At 38.7% G+C, this 20592-nt stretch overlaps 1 protein-coding gene across 4 annotated transcripts in view; it reads left to right on the forward strand.

Annotated features, from left to right (window-relative positions):
• ATAD2B (ATPase family AAA domain containing 2B) overlaps positions 1-15329 on the forward strand; it is a 72976-nt gene extending 57647 nt beyond the window's left edge. For 2 of the 4 annotated variants that reach the window (XM_052688056.1, XM_052688076.1), the window contains exons 25-28: positions 6512-7204; positions 8835-8962; positions 10029-10157; positions 11973-15329. In XM_052688056.1, coding sequence (XP_052544016.1) covers positions 6512-7204; positions 8835-8962; positions 10029-10157; positions 11973-12014 — 992 coding nt within the window. In that variant the 3' untranslated portion in view covers positions 12015-15329. The remainder of the gene's footprint in view (positions 1-6511; positions 7205-8834; positions 8963-10028; positions 10158-11972) is intronic. The other 2 variants (XM_052688047.1, XM_052688066.1) reach the window with 2 other exon arrangements.
• The last annotated feature ends 5263 nt before the right edge of the window (positions 15330-20592 follow it).

Raw genomic sequence — 20592 nt, forward strand, 5'->3', positions numbered from 1 at the left:
TAGAAATAAGTATTTTCATCTAGTTTTGTGTTTGTCTAAAATATTTTAAGAAAGGAGAAGAATCTTGTTTGTCCTCTTTCTCAGAAGCTGTTTCATTCTCGGTCATTCTGTCTACTTCTCACTGCTTTTGCCTCTGCTTTTGACCTCTGTGATGCAGTGATGTCAGTGATTGCTGCATGTTGGGCATTTGTGTGAATGTATGCAGTTATGTCTTACCAGAGGACATGGCAGACCAGATGCTTCAAGGTTTTCATTATTTTAACAGTACTGTCTCAGTTACCACTGAATTTGGGTAGTGCAGAATAACGGCCACCAGATGTTCATGTTAAATTCCTCATAGCAGCTGATGTCCTGTCAGAACCATGAATCCTTTACTTCCTTCTGGTTCCCATTCTCCTCCTGCTCACCTGCAAAGAGACTTGGATTGGTTCTCACAATGCACCTAAGATGGAGGCAATCAATACGACTTGACAAGCATGATTAAAAAAGCTTCTTTGGAATTTGAGAACGTCTTATTCATAGAAACATAGAATGGCCTGGGTTGAAAAGGACCACAGTGACCATCTAGCTTCAACCCCCTGCTGTGTGCAGGGTCACGAGCCAGCAGAACAGGCTGCCCAGAGCCACATCCAGCCTGGCCTTGAATGCCTGCAGGGATGGGGCATCCACAGCCTCCTTGGGCAACCTGTTCCACTGCCTCAGCATCCTCTGGGGGAAAAACTTCCTCTAAACTTTTTTTACTCAGAGTTGAGACAACAGTCTCTTTATCATTTCTATCTTGGTGTTCCAGAACGTGCATTTTGGGTGGGAGCAGTTGCATTTGTCTCTGACGGTGGCTTCAACTGGGTTCTTTGAAAGGAAATTGCAAAGGAAGTTAGAGGAGTAAAAATACCTGATTTTAAAGAAAGTGCTATCTTAGCTGATTCTGAGTTGGTTAACAGTTGTTTTAAACCCATAGGCTTTGTAATTCCTCTAATTTAAAATCCCATTTACTGAATTTGTGGGTATTCTTATAAATCCTGGCTGCTAATTCTTCTTTGGAATCCCACCAGGCTTTTGGATGCAGTGGTACCTAGTGGCAAAGAAATTTTTTTTATCACTGTTAAATATGCTGCCTCTTGAATTAATTCTCTTTGCCCTGAGAGAGGGCAAACAGTCCTGCAATTTACCTGAATCAGTGCTTTTCTTATATTCTCATGTAATTCATCTCCTTCTAACTCAGTAATCCAAGATGGCTCAGCCTCTCTTAAGAACAAGGTTTGCCTGAAAGCATTATCTTCCTTTTTTGCAAATGTAGTGAAAAGAGGGTTTTTGTAGAAAAAAATATTGTTGAGTTCTGAAATTTTAAACTGGTTTTACTGTAAGAGGGGTACAGATCAGTAATGCAATAGAAAAGTTTTCAGACTTTTTAGATATGTTACTCCTTTCTCCTGTTTGGAAACTTCAGCAGTGGTTGCTTTCTTTAGGATTTTATATAAATTTCTATACGCTTGTATTAAGGCTGTATATGCTTGTATGGGTTGTTGGTTTTCATTTTTTCACTTTATTGTTTATAGCAATTTATTGTTTTTGTTTTACTTTGCCTCCTTGTCACAGAAACCAACCAGCAGCCGTGAACCTTTCAGATCTGTGATAGAAGAGAATGCCGTAAACTGTCAAATGTCATTTTAATTAATGTAAAGTGGGAGCCTGTCCTCCACTTATGGATTTGCAGAATAACCTTGCATTTGTTCACAGCTCCATTGCAGCAGAGAAGATGTCATTCAGTAGTCCTTAAGAACCAGCTAAATGTACCAAAAATGTAAATAGCTGTAATAGTTGCTATTGTAAAAAAGCTACTCAGCAGAAGGAAAATGAGCAGAGCTAAAGAGGTGGAAAGTCTAAAACTGATCTCCACGGGTGATATTAATCTGATTGTCTCTTCTCTTCTGACTTCATTTTTCTTTTTAATCTTCCTGTGTGACTGTCTTGTCATGTACTTAGCTAACATAATTACTCTGATTTCATGTAAATTATATTTTTAGCTTGGTTTCCCAAGAAAATAATACCTATCCTCTCTGTCCATCTCTGTTCCGTAATAACTTCTGAATCATTTAGCCTGGTTCAGACAGATTTGACAGGAGTTGAGGTCTAAAAGATTGGATTCCTGCAGGTTTTGTGAAAATTGTTAGCTGAATAAATCTATGCATCTGCTGAAGGAAAAGGCTCTAGATTGAAAATGGTTGTTAGTTGTTCTGCCTGGCCTTCTGAGCTGATCGATTAAAACATCATGTTGGCCAGACAGAGTGTGCACACCTGAGATGTAGTGTATCTTGCATACTACTCAGCTGGGGTTGCAGTGGAACGGAAGATACTGAGAGCAGTTTCTGGAGAAGTACTGGTAAGAGCTTGAGTGTCAGATGGAATGGTAGGGGTAGCATTTGCCTACAGAGGGGGAATACTGAAGATGCTGCAGCCAAGCTTGTTTTGTGACACGTATTTCCACTGCTTCTTGTGGAATTTGATACCACTTTGCTGAGAAGTTTCCAGGTTCTTCAAGTATGTCTTCATTTAGCAGCAGTTCATATGCTGTTGGTGGCCGTATGTGGCATGTTGCTGCATGCAGGTTGTTTTTGTTTTTAAGTATTTGTGAGGTCCATGTCTTGAGTATCTTCATGTGTTTCATAGAAGTGAAGAAAATGATATAGCTTTTAGGGGTTAATTTTGCAGTCTCTTCAAGCTGGTCAAGCTGCAGATTTCTAGTGAATAAGTCTTACTTTTTGGTGGCTGCATGTCCCCGCTCTCTGTTGTAAGTGAGCACCATTGGATGGGAGCTAGAAATCTCAATTTGGGAACTGAAGATGTTCGGGAAAGAATTCTGACTTTCAGAGAGATTAGTTTCCTTATCTGTTTTACTGCAGGAACAGTAATACCAGCACAGATATAGTAGTAGGAGTAATATAGCTGGCTTTGGAGGAAGAAATGGCTTTGTCTGCTGGTGGAAGCTGGCACCTCATTTAGTGTTTTAAGCCATTGTGGAACAGTGCTCCGTTCCTTCTTGCTTACCTCTGTCTACAGTTTGGGACTTTGTGACTTGAAACTCCAGAAACTTTGATGTGGGCTATTCCATGTCTATTGGTAAGGAACGCAGAGCTTTTGGAAGCATCTAAATTACTGATATATGTATGTCTTCTGCATGCTGCATAAGAGAAAGCAAAATTACTGGTAATAACTGCTTTCTCAGGGTTTTGAGTTGATTTATACACAAGACATCAGAAGGAGCCTTGGGATTTTGATTGTGGAATAAAACCTTGACCTGTGCACTGAATCAAGTGGTTCTTGATACCACAGACACAAAACCTAGATCCACGGTGATCTTGCTTGCTAGGAGAGAATCATCTTTGGATTTGAATCCCCAGCAATTCTTTGTGTCTACTGTTTGATGGATGTGAATTTTATCTTTTATTGATATTTACTCACATTTTTCTGGTGGACTTTGAAGCAGTCCGGAGACATATAAAGATGCTACTTTTCTGCAGCGTAGAGAGAACTTGTTAGGCACGAGGGCTGTTACACTTACAGTAAGGTGACAGTAACTTCTGGATCTTTTGGAAATGCTTACAGATGGTTGGAAGAGCTTGGATTTGGTTTTTGCTATCACTTCAGTATTTAAGAGCTGTGTTCTGCTCTGGACAAAGTTAGTGTGTACCATGCATGATACTTATATAAGATACTTAGATGCTTATAAGATACTTAGATGCTTATTTCATCAGCTGTTGTCTTGGTGTATCCGCCATGAAAATCTGGAAGTGGAACCTATCAGTTGATGAGGATTCAGGATTTCTAAAAGTCTGCTGTAGGTTTCATTTTACTTAACTTGTGCTGCTCCTGCAGAAAATGCGATCTGCCTTAAATGTAGGGATCTTTCAGCAGATTGTGTCAAGGTAGGAACAGAGGAATTGAGAAGCCCCACTTACTGCTTTAAGGAAACGTAGGGTGAACTTGCATTCAGTGATTAATTACACTGTATTGCATTGTCCTTTAAGAAGCTCTCTGCATAAACTGCAGTTTAGCACAAATTAATGAGTGAGGAAGGGTAATTTTTTACATCAAATTCATACATAAGTGTAACGTATGGGACTTGTGGTCAAACATGTATTTAGTGTTACTAAAATTCTGCGTGAGCTGGGCTAATGATTTACAAAAAAGTGAACCAGAAGGAAGCTAGAACTGATGTGAGGATCCCCTTGGCAAATCTATAGAGGTTATGTGAAGATTATAGAGAGAGGAGTTCTGCAATTCAGAAGGCGAGTGAATGTATTCATGTGTGAATAATTGGTATTATAATAGTTTGAGTTATAGAAACTCAGTTCTAAAAAGCAGGATTCCTCTGACAATAGTATTTCTACTGCCTCTGGCACAAATAGTGCCAAAAGACTGACTATCAATGATACATTCAGATGAGTAGTTCTGAAAGAAGTAATTGAAAAGGTGTTAATGCATTAACTTGCAATTGTATATGCTCTGCTAATTTTTTTTTCTTAAAGTTAACTCCGAGTTTTTCTTCTGTAAATGATTACCCCATTCTGTTACTGAGAACTTCAATGTATTATGAACCGTACAGACTGCAAAATAAAAAGAATGTGATGCTGCTCTGGATGGTTAACAGTCCTGCAGAAGGCGAACGTGGAGCAGGGAAGAGGGAACTCCAGATTAAGTTCATTATTTAGTAGCAATCCACGAGCATTTGCTTTTTAGCTTTATATGAGTTTTACCCAATGCTAGCTCCTATTTGCTTTTTGGACTGTAGGTTATCGGGTCCATGTCAGTCCTAGAATCGTTAAGGTTGGGAAATTGCTCTTAGATCATCTAGTTTAACATCTACACCCTTAGCAACGCCTTATTTTTTCCCCATAAATGTAAAGAGAATGTAGATAATGAAATCCAGTGCAGGTTTCCACCTGGTGCACTCCATGCCGTTCCCTCAGCCCTGTCACAGAGCAGAGCTCAGCGCTGCCCTTCTGCTCCCTCTGAGGAGCTGCAGCTGCCATCAGGCCTCCCCTCAGCTCCTCTGCTCTGGGCTGAGCAAACCAAGGAGCCTCACCCGCTCCTCTTGCACTCCAGACCCCTCCCCATTTTCATAGCCCTTCTTAGGATATTCTCTAATAGTTTCATGTTCTTCTGTTGTGGTACCCAAAACTGTGCATGGTGCTGCAGGTGAGGCTGTACCAGAGAGCTGGCGGGATGGTTCCTTCTCTCGCCCAGCTGGCAGTGCTGAGCCTGATGCTCTGTGACTTTCTGTCATTTCATTCTCCACGCTTGTACCTGCATAGTGCTTGCATCTTAAAAGCAATTTAATAAACACTGATCTTGGTAACTCAGTGTGAAGCTGGCAGTTACAGGCCTAGGACTTAATACCCCATAAATCAAGGCAACCTATGAATAGCAGGAACGTTGTGGAGGTGCTCAGCACGTCCCCATTTTGAGATGGAGAAGTTGTTAATCTGCTAAGTATTGGCTAGCATTTTCAGTTATCAACACTTGACTGCAACTTTGCGAAATAATGAACAGCTTACATTGTTGCCTTAATATGAATATAGGCATTTCCATTTTTCTCAGTCTTTTCCTTAGTCTTCTGAGCTGTGTCTTACTCGTGCTCTTGCAAAAGATAAAGTAAAAAAGTATGGATATGGAGTAATGGAAAAAGGATCATGTACCAGTGTTGCTTCAGGTTGAGTTGCATATAGTGAGAGAAAGATATTGATGATGATGCTGGATTAGTAAGTTCTTTTTAAGAGGCTGTTTTCTGTTCTTCATGCAGACTGATTGCATAAATGCAAATGTTTGTCAGGTCTTGCTGTAGAATGAGTTGCTAAAATAGTCTGGACTTGGGGGGAAAAAAAAAAAAAAAAAAAAAAAAAAAGACGACCTCTTCTTTTAAAGCCACATTCTGTCAGTGCAGTGACCTTGTGTACAGAGCTGAGAGTGAACAGGAGGTGAAGGAGAGGATTACTCCTTAGGTGACTTAATAACTGAAGATGTGTTTGAATTGACAATGGAGATAAATAGAAATGAGAAGTTCAAACTGGATGTAAGGCGAAATGCTTTTTTGGCACAACAATTGTGCATCAGAAGAAGCAACGTGGAGGTCATGTAGTCTGCATCTATGGAGTTTTTCAATACTTGACTAGATAAAACCGTGAGCAACCTGATCTGCCCTCATAGCTAACCCTGTTTTGAGCAGAAGTTTGATATAGAGAATTCCTGATGTACCCTCCAACATGAATTATCTATCAGTCCACGGGTTTTATTTCCATCTCTTTTGCTGTATAATGCATTCAAGTAGCTGGTGTTACAAAAAGGGGGCTGAGTTCTACATCATTGCTTAGCTGTTTTCTTTGAGTGATTTTCCTGCAAATGAATATGTACTGTGTATAAAAGGCATTGAGTAGGATACAGCATATTCAAATGTACTGGTCTGTTTAATGGGAAGGACTTGCATATCTAAATTTTTTTTTTCCTTGCAATTCAGTTCGAATAAGGAGAAAGTCCAGACGGCGCTCACAGTGGGGCAAAGGCATTATTAAGAAGAGGAAAGTCAATAATTTAAAGAAAGATGAAGATGATGCAAAGTTTGCTGACGATGAAAATCATGGAGAGGACAGTAAATTGCTGGAAAATGGTGAGCTAGAAATCAGCACTGACTGCATTGAGGAGAATGGGGAGGAAATAGGAGATCTCTCTATGACAAATGATGAATCCTCTTGTGATATTATGGATATAGATGCAGAGCAGAGGCTTAACAATGGGACATCAGGAAAGGAAAACAACTTTGCATCTACAGAAGAAGAGAGCTCAAATGAATCTCTCTTAATAACTGAGAGAGTTACTCTGAATGCTGAAAAGGATTTAAGGAAAGACTCTACACTGAAAGGAGACTGTGTAAATGGAGAGACATCTGTACACAGTTTAGAGGGTATACCTGTTCCAGCATGCCATAATGGTAAAGTGGAATCAGTTGATGCTGCTTCAACCAATGACAACAGCACTGGATCTAGTGACAAGAAAAGATCTTCTGAAGATCAGCCAAAGGACAAAACAGAACCTTGCAGTGAGAACCAAGGAGATGATTTACTGAAAGCAGATGTACCACACTGCAGCAATAATGGAAAAACACTACAGAGCACAGACCTTGAGACTAAAGATGCTGAACCAGATAAAGAAGGTATAGTTTATTCTCAGTGTCAATTTAGTGTCCATGTTAATGTATGTATTTTTAATCGTAACAACTTGAGTTACAATTCTTATTATATTTTATAATCTCCTGCCTAGTTATTTGAAACTTATGCTTATACCATTTAATTCCACATAAATCAATTAAAAGTTCACTGTTGACTTGCTGTAACATTATCTTAAGCAAATAAGTTTATCTTCATACTTATTGTTTTTTTTAATGCTTTATTGGAGGGAGGCATTGTAAGTATTGTGATAACATTATTTACATTACAATTCAAGATTTACAAACTGTTATTGATGAATATAAATAACTGTATGGTATGTTATGTATTTTGGTATATATGATACGTTCCTTGATATTTTTTGGTGGAATTTGTCATAAAAATTGTCATTTAAGTTAGATCAAAAACCACAGAAATATAGAATGTATTTAATCTTGAACATCTCCTTTTAAAAAAAAAGTGTATGCTCATAACAAAAGTTAAAATAGTTTAAGTCAGCAAAAGCCAGAGACAGCATTGTTTATCTAATGGAGTAAATATCTGGATTGACAGCCAGTGCAGTAGTAGTGCCACAAAAAGATAAGAGAAAGGGAAGGGAAATCCTGGTGGTGCATATAAGAAGGGACTGTGTCCTTTGAAGAGAAGAGACATAGTTTCCTCGGGGAAGATAAATAAAAGCCTTATGCATGATTGCCTTTTTAATTAGCTTTTCAGAATTATGTAAAAGAGTGAAATCTTTACTTCAAAAGTTAGCACTGAGATTTACAAAATAAATGAGCTTTAATGAGAGAGATGAATTATGAGAATATCACTGTATACACGTTGAAAATGTGTGTATACACATTTTCTCTAAGGATAAGGAGTGTAGCTGAGGAAAGCTCCTAAGGTTATCAGAAGAAGAGAATGAAGTGTGTTAGGGCCATTAGACTTCTGAATTTAATATTGTGTTTTGAATGCATTAAGGATGATTGTAAGTAAGGGGAGGTCCTTAGGCAAAACAAAAACAAAAAAAAAGAACAAAAACAGAATTTAAAATAGTTGTAGAGGAGAAAGACGATGAATAAGTGTAGGGATAGCATCAAGAGATCAAAAATATTTTGTTCTCTGCAACAGGACTGGACAACAGCTTTAATACGGAGATAGATGAAATGAGAAGTCATAGCAAAAGGTGAAGTTTTGGGCGTAGAGCAGATGTCAAAATTACTGTGATGATGAGAACAGGAAATGCTTTGAAAAGGAAAAGTGAGAATTTTGAATCTCTTAGGAAGATCTCAGGAGTTAGCTGGGTATCTGAACTTCCTTTGGAAGTCATGTAATTGGATGTTAAGCAAAAACAATGCATAGGAGAAATTTCCAGTGACATTCAATATTCTATTGGGACTTCAGAGTTCAGTTTTGAAGGTGATGTGTTTCTCGTGTGCCTTATGAACTGTGATTTTAGTTCTCATAAACCTTGAGAATTCTGTGTAGCTGATTAATATTGCACACTGGCAACGTCATGCTTTTCTGGTTCACACAATCCCAGCAAAATCAACCCAAAGCTGGGATGGAAGCTGTTTATTTTGTGTGACTGACATGACTAATGGCTGTTTTTTTTTCCCCTCCCTTAAATTACAGGTATGTTCAAGAGTAAGAAAACTAGAAAAGTCACTGTGGAACAGTCAAAACTTGCAAGTCTGGAGCATGCCCCAGAGGAACCATCAGATCCATTACCCTCTGTAGTTGTTGACCATGACAGACTAAAGGTAATGGAACTGAAAAATAAATTGACTTGTAACATGAAAAATGTTTCCTTCCTCTGTTATAAAGTAAAATTTCCTTTTATTTTTGGTTACGAAGTAGGATTTTGGCACCTGTGACCTCTGACTTGTTGATCAGGGGTTTTTTGTTTTTGTTTTTGTTTTGGATGAAAAGTAAATAAAACTGCTCAAACCTTATGGTCCCATTATTACTACCTTTACAAATACAGTGATGACATGGCAGTCCATTATTTTAATTGTGGCTTTTGATGATACTCTTATGTGCTAATTGCATGTCAGTAATTGAGAAATTTCTGGGTGCCTGGTAATTAGGAGTTAACATACAATTTCCTGTCCCGTGGATGTATGCTTGGTGGAAAGGAATGTTAAGGAATTGGAAAGTAAATTGGAATTTGTGCTAATGTTTTGGTGCTACAGGTCAAACCTCTGCTAGTTAATTTTGTTTCACTTCTGTCTAAATTTAAGCAAAGTTGAAACAGATTTTGCCATCTTCTGTGGTAGAAACTAATTTGACCTATGAAGAAATTTAGACTCCTTTGCTTTTTACGTCATTTGTTTATCAGCAGTTTTACACATTTTCCCTACAGGTGCTTTTTATTGTATCATTGTTTGACATTTGTGGAATCCCAGATGTGTTTCCATTTGGTACTTTTAAAATTTCATGTCAACACAAAAGTTCTTGAGTGTTCACCTATCAAGACACTTTTTATGGTTTGCTTTATTTATAAACAACAATAATAAGAACCAAGATGCACTAGGATTAAATATAATTCCAAGAAGAGCAAAGAATGCACTGGTTATGCTATGCATAAACACTAAGAAAAGCATGGCTGTAAATACAGAAGTAAGATAAACGCTGAGTTCTGTTGAATTAATATAGAAGCACTGGCCTTAATAATAGCCAGATTTGGTCCATTTTGCTTCTATGTATCTCTGTAAAGTAGAGTTTCAGAAGCAGATTGCTCCGGTTTGTCCTTAATAGAAGAAGAAAGAAAAGCAAAAGAAGAAAAGATTATAAAAGTTCTTTAAACTTCACCCTTTGTTCCAACAGAAACTGCTTTATTTAGTGGTTAAGAAAAGTGACAACTTGACTGTTGACCAACTTGAGAGATTGTATTCACTCCTCAGCCAATGCATCTACAGGCATCGTAGAGACTATGACAAATCACAACTTATAGAGGTGATGTTACACAGTTTGTTTTATTTATTTGACTTCTGTGAGACTGGTTTTCCAAGAATAGTTAATCTATGACTTTATTGTTGTACTAGCACGTAAGAGCTCTAAGCAGACATAGAGGAAGGTGTGTATTTATGAGCAGAAGAAAGTGTAGCACAGTAATTACTTAAACAGAGATTGTCTCCATTTATACTTCCCTCAGAAAAGGATTAAGAATTTAACCTAAAAGAACAGAAAAAAAGGAGGACAGAATGCAGCAGCATTTAGGTGCATTTGCTAGCAGAGTAAGAATGGAACAGAAACAGGAGCTTTCAGGTGGTCATCTTGGCTTTCAAAATGTTATTCCAACTAAATAGCTTAATTTTCATTATTCTTGTGCAGCACTGATAAACAAGCTTGATTGTAGCTATTTTATATGGAAGTCTGTAAAAATAATGTTGGGAATGCTTTATGGGTAGAATCATAGAATGGTTTGGGTTGGAAGGGACCTTTAAAAATAATGTTGTTCAACTTCCCTGTCCTGGACTGGGACACCATTCACTAGATTAGGTTTCCCTCCTAGTGAGTGAATGTATCAGTCCAAACATCCCTTTCCTTGTTCTTCACTGATTTGCATTATGTTATTCAACCTAGGTGAAAATACTTCGTCTTCTGGAGCCATAAGTTTAAACTGTGGGCAGATTTTTTTTTTTTAATTAACTTTTATTTGTTTGATGGGAATAATTCAATTCCTGTGCCAGAAGTTTCCAAATTTAGCAGCACAAATAACATTGAAGTTAGAGGCTACGGTTGCTTCTTGTGGCCCTGCTTGCATTTGTGTTATTAAGCCAAAAAAAAAGTATCTTCATGCAGTTTTGCAGTTTGCTGTTAGGGACTTTCCCACAAAACTGAAAGTATGCGAGCTTTTTCTGAATTGGAAAATCAACTCTTGATGGTCTTGGGAAAGTCCTGCACAGTGTGATGTAGAGCAGTTGCCTGCTCTGCTGACAGCATTTCCTTTTAAAGCATTTTCATTTCAAAGGCCTTCTGTATACATCAGGAGTAAGTGGGTCATTTCACCACTGATGTAGACTGATCATAACTCTGGACATGCTTTCCCTCCAGCAACGTTGTTCTAACTGCTGAATAGTTGAGATCAACTTTGGGATTCAACTGTTAACCCTGCTGATAAAGAGACAACAATTGCTAGTTTCTAATTGGAACCCTGGACCCCGAATACTTTTCTCCATGAATATTTTATTACAAAATCTGTAGAGGCTGTAGCATAGGGTATTGTCCTGCAAAATACTTTAAACCATTTTTATACTCTTCCTCTGCCACCTTCACCTGAAAGTGTGCTGGAAATCTGTGCCAAATATTATGTAGATTAAAAGGACATCTGTGCAGAAAATCTTCAGAGACAGATCCTTACTTTGATTCTCCAAACCATGCAGTTAGGTGTTTACAGTCAAGATACCAATAGCTCAAATGTGCAGTAAGACCTGGATTCATGCCGTGTGCTATCACAATGCTTTCTTAATAACACTTATCAAGTACCTTAATTATATACATGACTCTACTAGCCTTGGATCTTGTCATGGATTGTAATATTGGAGTGCTTTTCTGCATTAAGATCTTCCTAAGTAGTGTCCTCTTTTACCATCTTTTGCTAACAGATGAGAGCTAATAAACAGAAACATCTGTTTTCCTGTGAACTACTTGTTTGGATTTCAAGAAAAGAAACAATGATGCCTCAGTGAATATGATGATGTAATATAACTGTATTTTTCTCACTCTCTATAATTGTGTATAATTGAAGTTCTGTGTTTTTTTTTGCAGGAGATGGAAAGAACAGTTCATGTGTTTGAAACATTCCTGTGAACTCGTCAAGATGGGTGGGTTTGTCCTCTCTTAAACTGCTCATGGGAGAGCAGTCCTCTGAGCCATTCAGTTTCCATTTGCACCAAGTATGTGCAGAGCCTTGGTCTTAAGTGCTCTCTCTTTTTCTTTCTGTTGAATTTGGTGCTATTGTCTCAGGTACCTGAAACCAACCAGCCTACAAGAACCAAACGGAACTTCAAATAGTTGTATCTGATATAAATAAAGAATACAATGCCACACCTTGGAGATTTTTGGTGCTACAGAAACTGTTCTCTCTTCTGCTCTTGTTCACTCTACATGCATTATCTTTGGTGAAACTTCAGGCAAAGTGGAGACCAACATACGTGAGAGAACTGAAAAGAGCAGATCTAAGTTGAATATTTTTAAACAGGCAACCTTTTTTATTTTTTTTTTTCCAATCTTTCTCTTCTCTGGGGCAATGGACAAAAAAATCTGTTCTAAAGAAGGCAATGATGCATTGTGGTAGGAATCTTGAGTAACTGGATGTACAGTAATTTGAAGATGAGGCTCTCTAGAACTGCCTATTATGTGCCTTTTAGTCAATTGAGAAAGATAAGGCTAATCAATTGGTTTGGATTATAGCAAATGGCAATGTTAGAAAGCTCTCTTCAGAATGACGATCTGTAGATCGTATTTGTGTTCTCTTCATTGGATGGCAGCCAGTATTATGATTCTATAATGCCTGTCTTACTCTACAGAACTAAACTAAGACACGCTGAAAAAGCCACATACTTTACCAAAATGGTGAAATTTCTTTTTCATTGATACAGACTTGTTTTAGAACAAGTTACACAGTGAAACTCCTCCGTGTTGCTAAAAGTGAAGCGTTTTCCCACCATTCCTTTGTTGTCCATCTGGAGTTTCTTTAAGAAAAGCCAGTTTAATACTGGCAGGTTTCTGTGTTTGTAATATAGCTTGGACTGTGCAGTGCAGGTAAGAAGATGTCGGTCAAAATCCTGGAGCCCAAGCTCACCTGAAAGTCAAACTTAAAGTAGGCTTCACGACTCAGTCAATGCAAAGCACTGTTAATGTCAGGAGACTGGAGGACAGCCTTTCAAATCGATCTGTTCGGACCACAGTTCTCCAGTCTGAATTGTGTAGTTCAAAATCTTTCCTCTCTGGAAACTGAAGAAAACAGTCTAGGCAGTTTCAAGAAAAAAGTTTTGTCACGAGCTCGGTATTAAGATGCTACCTGGGCTGATTTCTTTCAAATGTAAGTGGAAACTGTTGTAGAGAAGTTGGCTGGTGTTACTGTCTCTAACCATCCATCGTATCCCTACGTAGCTGCGGAAGTGTCTTTCCAGAAATATGCAACACAGTGTGATTAGTTTTTAATTAGAGAAAACAGTCTTGGACTACTGCAGAGATACTGAGCTACCTCAGCTTTTTGTATTTTAGTTACCAACAGTGTTTATTGAGGACTGTAATCACTCTGCTCCCATTTACAAGCTGAAGCTAAGGCACTTGTCTCCACCTCTATGGCTAATAGTAGTAAACCACTGCAGAGAAACAAACACGGGCCTTGGGCTACTGCAGTAATCCAAAGTGCTTTGTATATTATAATTCAACATAATTCTGTCTTGGAACTATTTCTCCCCTGAATGCCACTGTTTTTCTTTGTAGCTAATGGCAGAAAAAGGTTTTAGGTATTCTTGTACATCTAGTTACACCTAAATGCAACCCATGCAGAATCGCTGTATTTTTTAGGTGGGAAAGTGCGATTAAAAACAACAAAAACAAGCAGAAAACACATTTTAGATGAGATTCTTTGATCTCAGATTTGTTTAGGGGTTTTTTTTTCACGTTTTGTTTAGTATTTATTAGCGTCATACCTGTTTGAGATATTTTTGTGTCTGGTACATTAACAGCATTTTGTATTTTGATGGAAATTGTTACAAACTTTAAGATTTGATTAAATAAAATGTAGCAGATTTTTTGTAGCAAGTTTCTGATAAAAGGGTTTTTTGCAAGTCTCAGGTTCTTGCTGCAGAATTTTTTAAAAATATTTATTCCAGTTTCACTTACTCAAAGGAGTTTTTGTTCAAGTAACAGCAGCACTTGTGGAAGATAAAACTGCATACGTTTTTAAGACGATAATAAATTTATATGAATTAAAACAGTTGAGAAGTTTAGTCACCAGTGAGTGTAAAATGCAAGTTTAAGCTAATGCCTGGCATTAAAAATGGTTCTGAAAAGTCATGTTTCTAAAGGAAAATTTTTACTGTCAGTTGTTGATTGGGAAAAATCTTAAGAGGCGGCTCTGCGAATAGGGGAGCTGCCGTGTTGTTTAGAGAAAAGTAGCTGATTTCAAATGTGGTAGTGGACAGCCTACATAAAATGATATACCCGCCTTCGTAGCCCAAATAACCACAGTTCAGTTTTGTTTTCCTTTACAGATGTCTGGTGGTTCTAGAGTTAAAGCAGCTGTTAATCTATCCATGTGGTCTAAACTTGTTTACTCTTTGTATGTTTTTATTTTTTTTTTTTATTTTCTTTTTATTTATTTTTTTTTTTGCCATATAGCACTGGCAAGAATTTGTACAAATTGACCTCTCTTCCTTGTTTCTTATTGTGAAAATTGCAAATAAACTCCTGTGTGAGTCCTGGGGTCAATGAAACGTGGCTACCCATGAGAGAGGAGGTTTCTCTGTGGGCTGGTGGGGCTGTACTGGAGAAGGAGTTGCTCTTGGGTGGAGTTGATGGCTATGGAGTTGATTGTATTTGCAAGCTTGAATCTCACCTGTGATTAATTATTTTTCTTTTGTGTCCTCTGTATTGTTACTTGATTTCCTCATATGCCAATGTATTTATAGGATTACTGGTTTTTGTAATATCCTGTCTTCCTTTTTTTTGTTTGTTTGTTTTGGTGGGTTGGTGGGTCAGCTGTGGCTTATCCTTCAGTCTCCTGAATGGCAGGTCCTGCAGCTGATAGCCATTTATTTTATTTTTATTTTATTTTGTAATCACAACATAAGCTTGAATTTGGGCTTGTACTTGCATCTTTTGTATCCTGTACATTGGGTTATTTAGACATTGGGGAGTCCTGTTTGGTTTCATTAACGTGTGTCTACTTGGTGGATTAAGTAGACTTCCTTCATCAACTATGGTATATTTTGAATTCTATAGTTTTATTCAGAACTGTGTTCAAATTGATGTTTTGCAGTTTGACTTCATTTTACGTTAGTTTGAAGTAAGTTATTTAATTTTTTGAACTTCTGGAAATTTTGAACATTTTACTGTAATTTGTAATATAACTGCTGTGAAATACTTGAATAAAGATGACAAGAAAACACAGCTTTAAGTTCCTTCAAGAACGTTGTGTTTAAAAGCAATTCTGCCTCTTAGCTGGTTGCAGTCTTTTTGTACAGACTTCCCTGGTGGTCGCAGGTGACATGTTTTACTCTGGGATCTTGCTGTGTTGTTGTTTGCGGTGGTTTAATGTGTGACTCTTGCTTTAAGTGTTTGTCCATTAAAGTCCTGATTAATTTTGACTGAAGAAGGGAAATGAGCATTGTACGTTGCCAGGTGAATAATGTAATTATGAGTTCAAGCTCCTTGCTTAGGAAATGTTTCATGTTGAGCTGTGGGAAGACACCCAGGGCTGCTTATGGTATGCAGGTCATACCAGAATTTCTAGTTAGAGGTCTTTAAGGAAACACTTCCTCATTCTTCCCTAAATACCATAGTTATCCTTACTTTTAATTTATTATTATTTTTTTTTTTTTAAGAAAAAGATCATTAATATCTAACAAAACTGTCAGAGGTTGTGGAAATTCAGGATCAACCCACATCTCACTTGTGTTAGGTCTACATTGGCAATTTTTCCAGAGCTAAGTGTTGGTAACTTGTGTAACGTGGCACAGAGCGTTGCACAGATCTGTAGGGCTTCTCGTTGGCTCTTCTTCCTCTTTTCCTCTCTGCTCCTCAAACTATAGGGTTCCTGGAAGATACCCTATAAGTTAAGTAAAGAGGGTAGCAACTTTTTCCATGCCTGACTTGACTCTTGAATACTGCACAGTTAGATGTTACGTAGAATGTGGGGAAGCACTCAATGAACGAGGTGATCGGTTGCAGCCTGGCTCATTCCGTGTCAGCTTGGATAGGTTTGTTGGATCTAAAGGCCACGAGACTTGCTGCCCTACAGACACCCAGCACTGTCCAGGGAATCTGCAGGCTCTGATCAAAGAGTGCAGAGCTGAGGGCTTGCTCTTGTTCTGTTTTCATGAGTGGTGATGGCCACCTTAATGGAGGAAACAGTGGCAGGCCTAATTTCTGGCAGTGGTGGTAAAGATGAGCATTCAAAAGAAACAAAACTGTGCTTTATTGGGGCGTTGGAAAAACATTTCTTGGAAAATTAGCGAGCTCTGGTGCTGCAGAAGCATGAATTAGCGAGCAGTAGTTGAGTTTCATGTGCTGTTAATAAAGCCTTTGTGAAAACTGGAGCAGCACCCTTATTTGTCCAATGTGTGCTGCTCAAGCCTGCTTGCTTCTCCTGTTTTCTGCATTTAGTGCAGTTTTGACGTGCATTTTCCTATACTGCTCTAAATTTGAAGTCTCCTTTTTCCTTTAAGCTGCTCAAATATTTTATTTAAATAAATTAAAAACGAAATTCTTTTGTTCTCTGTTTCAGGCAGGATTTTGTTGGGGACTTGCAGTATTTGGAGTTTTAAACTGGCACTGCATGTGACTAAACACTGAAAGCCAAATCAGTAAACTTATGTACTGATTAATGAAGTTAAACACTTCATTTGTCTCCCCCTTTTATGCATCACTTGCAGTCATGTAACTATTATGTAAAAATCAGGGATTATAAACTTTAACTTCAATTAATTCAGCCTCATTCAATTTCTAGGTGAGTAAATTTTTTTTTTATAGAGTTATCATTTGCATAGGGAATATATTTCTGTTTAACCAAACGCCAGGAAACGTCTGCAACTGCTACTAAATTCCACTTATTTTTGGGATGCATTTGAGTTATGCTACATTGAGGCTCACTTCGATATTGGAGAGTTACCGTACTTTAAAAAAATATGACAAGATGCTGAGATTTAAAATGGATTCACCACTTCCAGTGGAATCTTAGTGTAAACCTGGCCATCCTTATCGAGGTTTGCTAATGACTGGATGCTGATTTGGAATAAAGGTGCTTTCAGGGTTCAAGTACAGACGGTGCTCTTGGATTAGTCTGTGCTAGAAGGCTCCTCACGTTCAGTCTGCACTTGGGACATCAGTGCTGCAGCACTTAGGGTGTGGGCACACTGCAGAAGTGGAGATGTTCATGTTGTGATGGGTTCCTTTCCTGTTTTGTGGTGTTCACTTCTGTCTTGTAGTAGTCAGGAATTTGGCTGCTGAGAACGCTCTCACCATTTGTCATCTTGTTTTTTGTGGAGCTTTATTCATTGTGATGAAAAAGCCTTTGCATCAGTGTGAAATTTCACATTTCCTATAACCTGGAGGTGTCTGGCTGTGCATGGCAGGAGGGGGAGTCTGTAGAAGACCAATAGCCTTCAGCTCTAGACTGGGATGAAGGAAATGCCAGGAAGTTTCAAAGGGGCTTCCTTTGAAATACTTTGTGAAGCACAGGCAAAAACGTAGAAGATCCTTGAAAATGTGTTGCATTTGAGTGTTGAGTGAATGAATTTGCTAAGGAACTGAGTTTTTCTGCTACAGAGAGGAGATAAACTAATGTTCCTTCATCTGTTCAGTACTGTTCAGTGTCTCCTAAACCCCAGCTCTGTTTTTGTCACAGAGAGCTTGCTCACATTCTCATACTGTGTTGGCTGTATCTTGTAGGATACCTGCTGTGTGGAAGTTGGCTGGAAGAACACTGTACCTGATTTTGGAACAGGTTTGTCCAGAGAGATGGTGGGTGCCTCATCTTAGGAGACATGCAGGGTCAGGTTGGATGGGGCTCTCAGCAAAATGACTGAGCTGTAGATTTCCTGTTCACTGCAGGGGAGTTGGACTGACGACCTTTAAGTGCTCTTTCCAAAGCACACAGTTCTGTGATTCTCTGTGACAGTATAAAAAGTTTAGATTGGGTGAAGGAAGTGTTATGTGTTCAATGTGATGGTTAGTATTAGCTGTTTTGTGTAGGCATCTTGAGTGCCAGGAATGTAAGCTTATGAGACTACATGTGCATGAAACACTCCATATACAGTAGCTTTAAAATGAATGGTTAGCGTGTGTACCAGGGCTGGAGTGCTTAGGAGTTGTTCTCTTAATTTCAGCGGATGGCAGAAAGCTTTAAGATAAAAAAAGACCCCTTCACTTTCCTAAGATTCAGAAACAGCACCAAATCACAAACTGAGCATAAATCTTAACTATTAAACCTCTTCAGTACGCGTGAATAAATTTTGGAAATGGATGCGACTCGTGGCTCTGACAGCCAGTGATGATTTAAGCTTTTCACCATTTGTCAGAAAAGTTCAGGTCCACTCACACTGTGCAGCGTCAGCAGAAAGCATTGGTGTGTTGAATCTGGTGCTCTGCTACAAACGATTCAGTGCCCAGTGTCTCCTAATTCCTGTTGGGCAAAACAAAGGCTTGGTTGAGTTTGTACATCTGCCCTGTGCTTCGAGCTTTTCACTGAGAGGTTAAGCTCACTGCCAGAACCATGCCTTACTCCTCATTTGCTTTTATCTGGCTTCTACGTACAGTTTGTCTTTGCTTTTTCTTTGAGATTAAATGAACTTTTCATATCTATTTTCCCCCTCATTCCCAAAGATAGTACTGCAGCATAGCTTTGGAGCCTCTCTGCCTTTTTGCAGAGCAGAATGAGCTCTTTATGGCTCTCACTGCCTTTGCTCCAGTCTTTAAGTCATTTTTGTGACTCTTTTTGCAGCAGGTCAATTTTTCAGCATCTCCTGAAACACTTGTTCACAGTAGAAATGGATGTGATATTCCTGCATTGGTCCCACCAGTGCTATATTTAGAACTAAAATCACAGATCCCCACTCACCGATCCCCTCTTTACACTTCCAAAAATCAATGCACTCCTTTTATACTTTGAAATTGGACTAGGAGTTCTGCTTGCTTGATTCTTGTCCAGCTTGCAGCTTCTCACGACGCTGGGCTCCAGCCTGAATGTCAGAATTCCTCACTCTCACCTCTCTGAGATTGTCTTCAGTTTTATGAAAGCAAGGCTTGCTTTAGTGGTCCCAGCTAGCAAGAGCAGCCACCAGAAGGATTTTGACTTGTTTGGTCCTTGTTCTCTTTGCTTATCTATCTTTCCAAAGGCCCATGGCATATTTCAACATTATCCTTTAAGAACTTGGAAGAAGAGGATCCTCACAGCTTTGGAAATACTGGAAATACTCAGACAATACCAAATGGGAAGTACTTGAGCAGAATAGATATTCCTCAATCTAGCTATTCTTAACCTGCTGATTATTTTCTATCTGGATGCTGTACAGTGAGAGAGATGAAGTATTTTGTCACACGCTGTTGAGAATCTATTACTTTATCAATCAAATGTGTAATCCTGACGGAGAGTGAAATCGGGTTTGTGTGATACGGCCTGTTTTCTCTAAAATCATCGTGTTTATTCTTGCCTCTTTGATTTGTGATCAGTTTAGTCAGATCCATCTTTCCATTTTTTTTTGCTTGGGATTGATGTCAGGTGAGTGCCCTGTAATTACTGAGTCCTTCAGCATGCCCCTTTGACAACCGTTGTATTTTCAGCACTCTTTGTGAAATACCCAGGTATTCCAAGTGTTATTAAAAATGACTGTCAGCAGGGCTAAGACATTTAAGGCTTTCCTGAAGTGGATTGGTTTAAGTTCCGTCCTGCATTTGAAAACTGTTACCTACTAGAGAAAGCCATTGGGCTACCTTTGCAGGTAGTATGCAGTCTGGAAATGGTATCTTAATCCCCATATGATGTGTCTTTCTGAATGGGAAGCAGAGCATGAGTCGTTCCATAACGCCCTCTGCCACATTTCTACTCCTCCTTTTCCCTGGCAAGGCTGTATGTGACATTTGTACGTTCCAACACATAAACAGGCAGCTTGCAGAAAGACTGAGGATAAATTGAAGTAGGTAAAATTGAACTTGGTGTCAGCGAGTAATGGAACACTGTAATGGAACAATGCATTCATTGGACATGGAAGTAAATAACTTATTAAAAGACGATCTCTTTTAATGGAAACAGAATGGCTATAGAAATTCCAATGGGTCCTGAAGTCCAGGCTTGCTTTGCAAGAGCTGATTATTTTTACTTGCGAGGAGGGCCGATGTTTCTGGCAGAGCATAACGAGCATTATGTTCTCACGGCTTAAAACATTTGGTGCATCACCTTCAGATTCAGTTCACTGATCCTTCCTCTGATGCTGTCTGCCAGCGCGAGGCCATTGTATTACAAATGAGGGACTGCTTCGGTCAGGTTCCCAAAATTGTAGAGAAATTGGTACCTGTAAGAGCTATTATAAAACTATGCTTTTTATAGGGTGGGGAAAAGGGATGAGCTGAAGCTTTTGTCAGTGGTGACTTCTCTTTAGTCCCAAAAACGTGAGGAAGAGTCACTGACGCCATACAGCAGAGGAGGTGTGCGTATTGT

This window comes from Tympanuchus pallidicinctus, unplaced genomic scaffold (genome assembly GCF_026119805.1).
Source record: "Tympanuchus pallidicinctus isolate F22 unplaced genomic scaffold, pur_lepc_1.0 scaffold1, whole genome shotgun sequence".
NCBI lineage: Eukaryota > Metazoa > Chordata > Aves > Galliformes > Phasianidae > Tympanuchus > Tympanuchus pallidicinctus.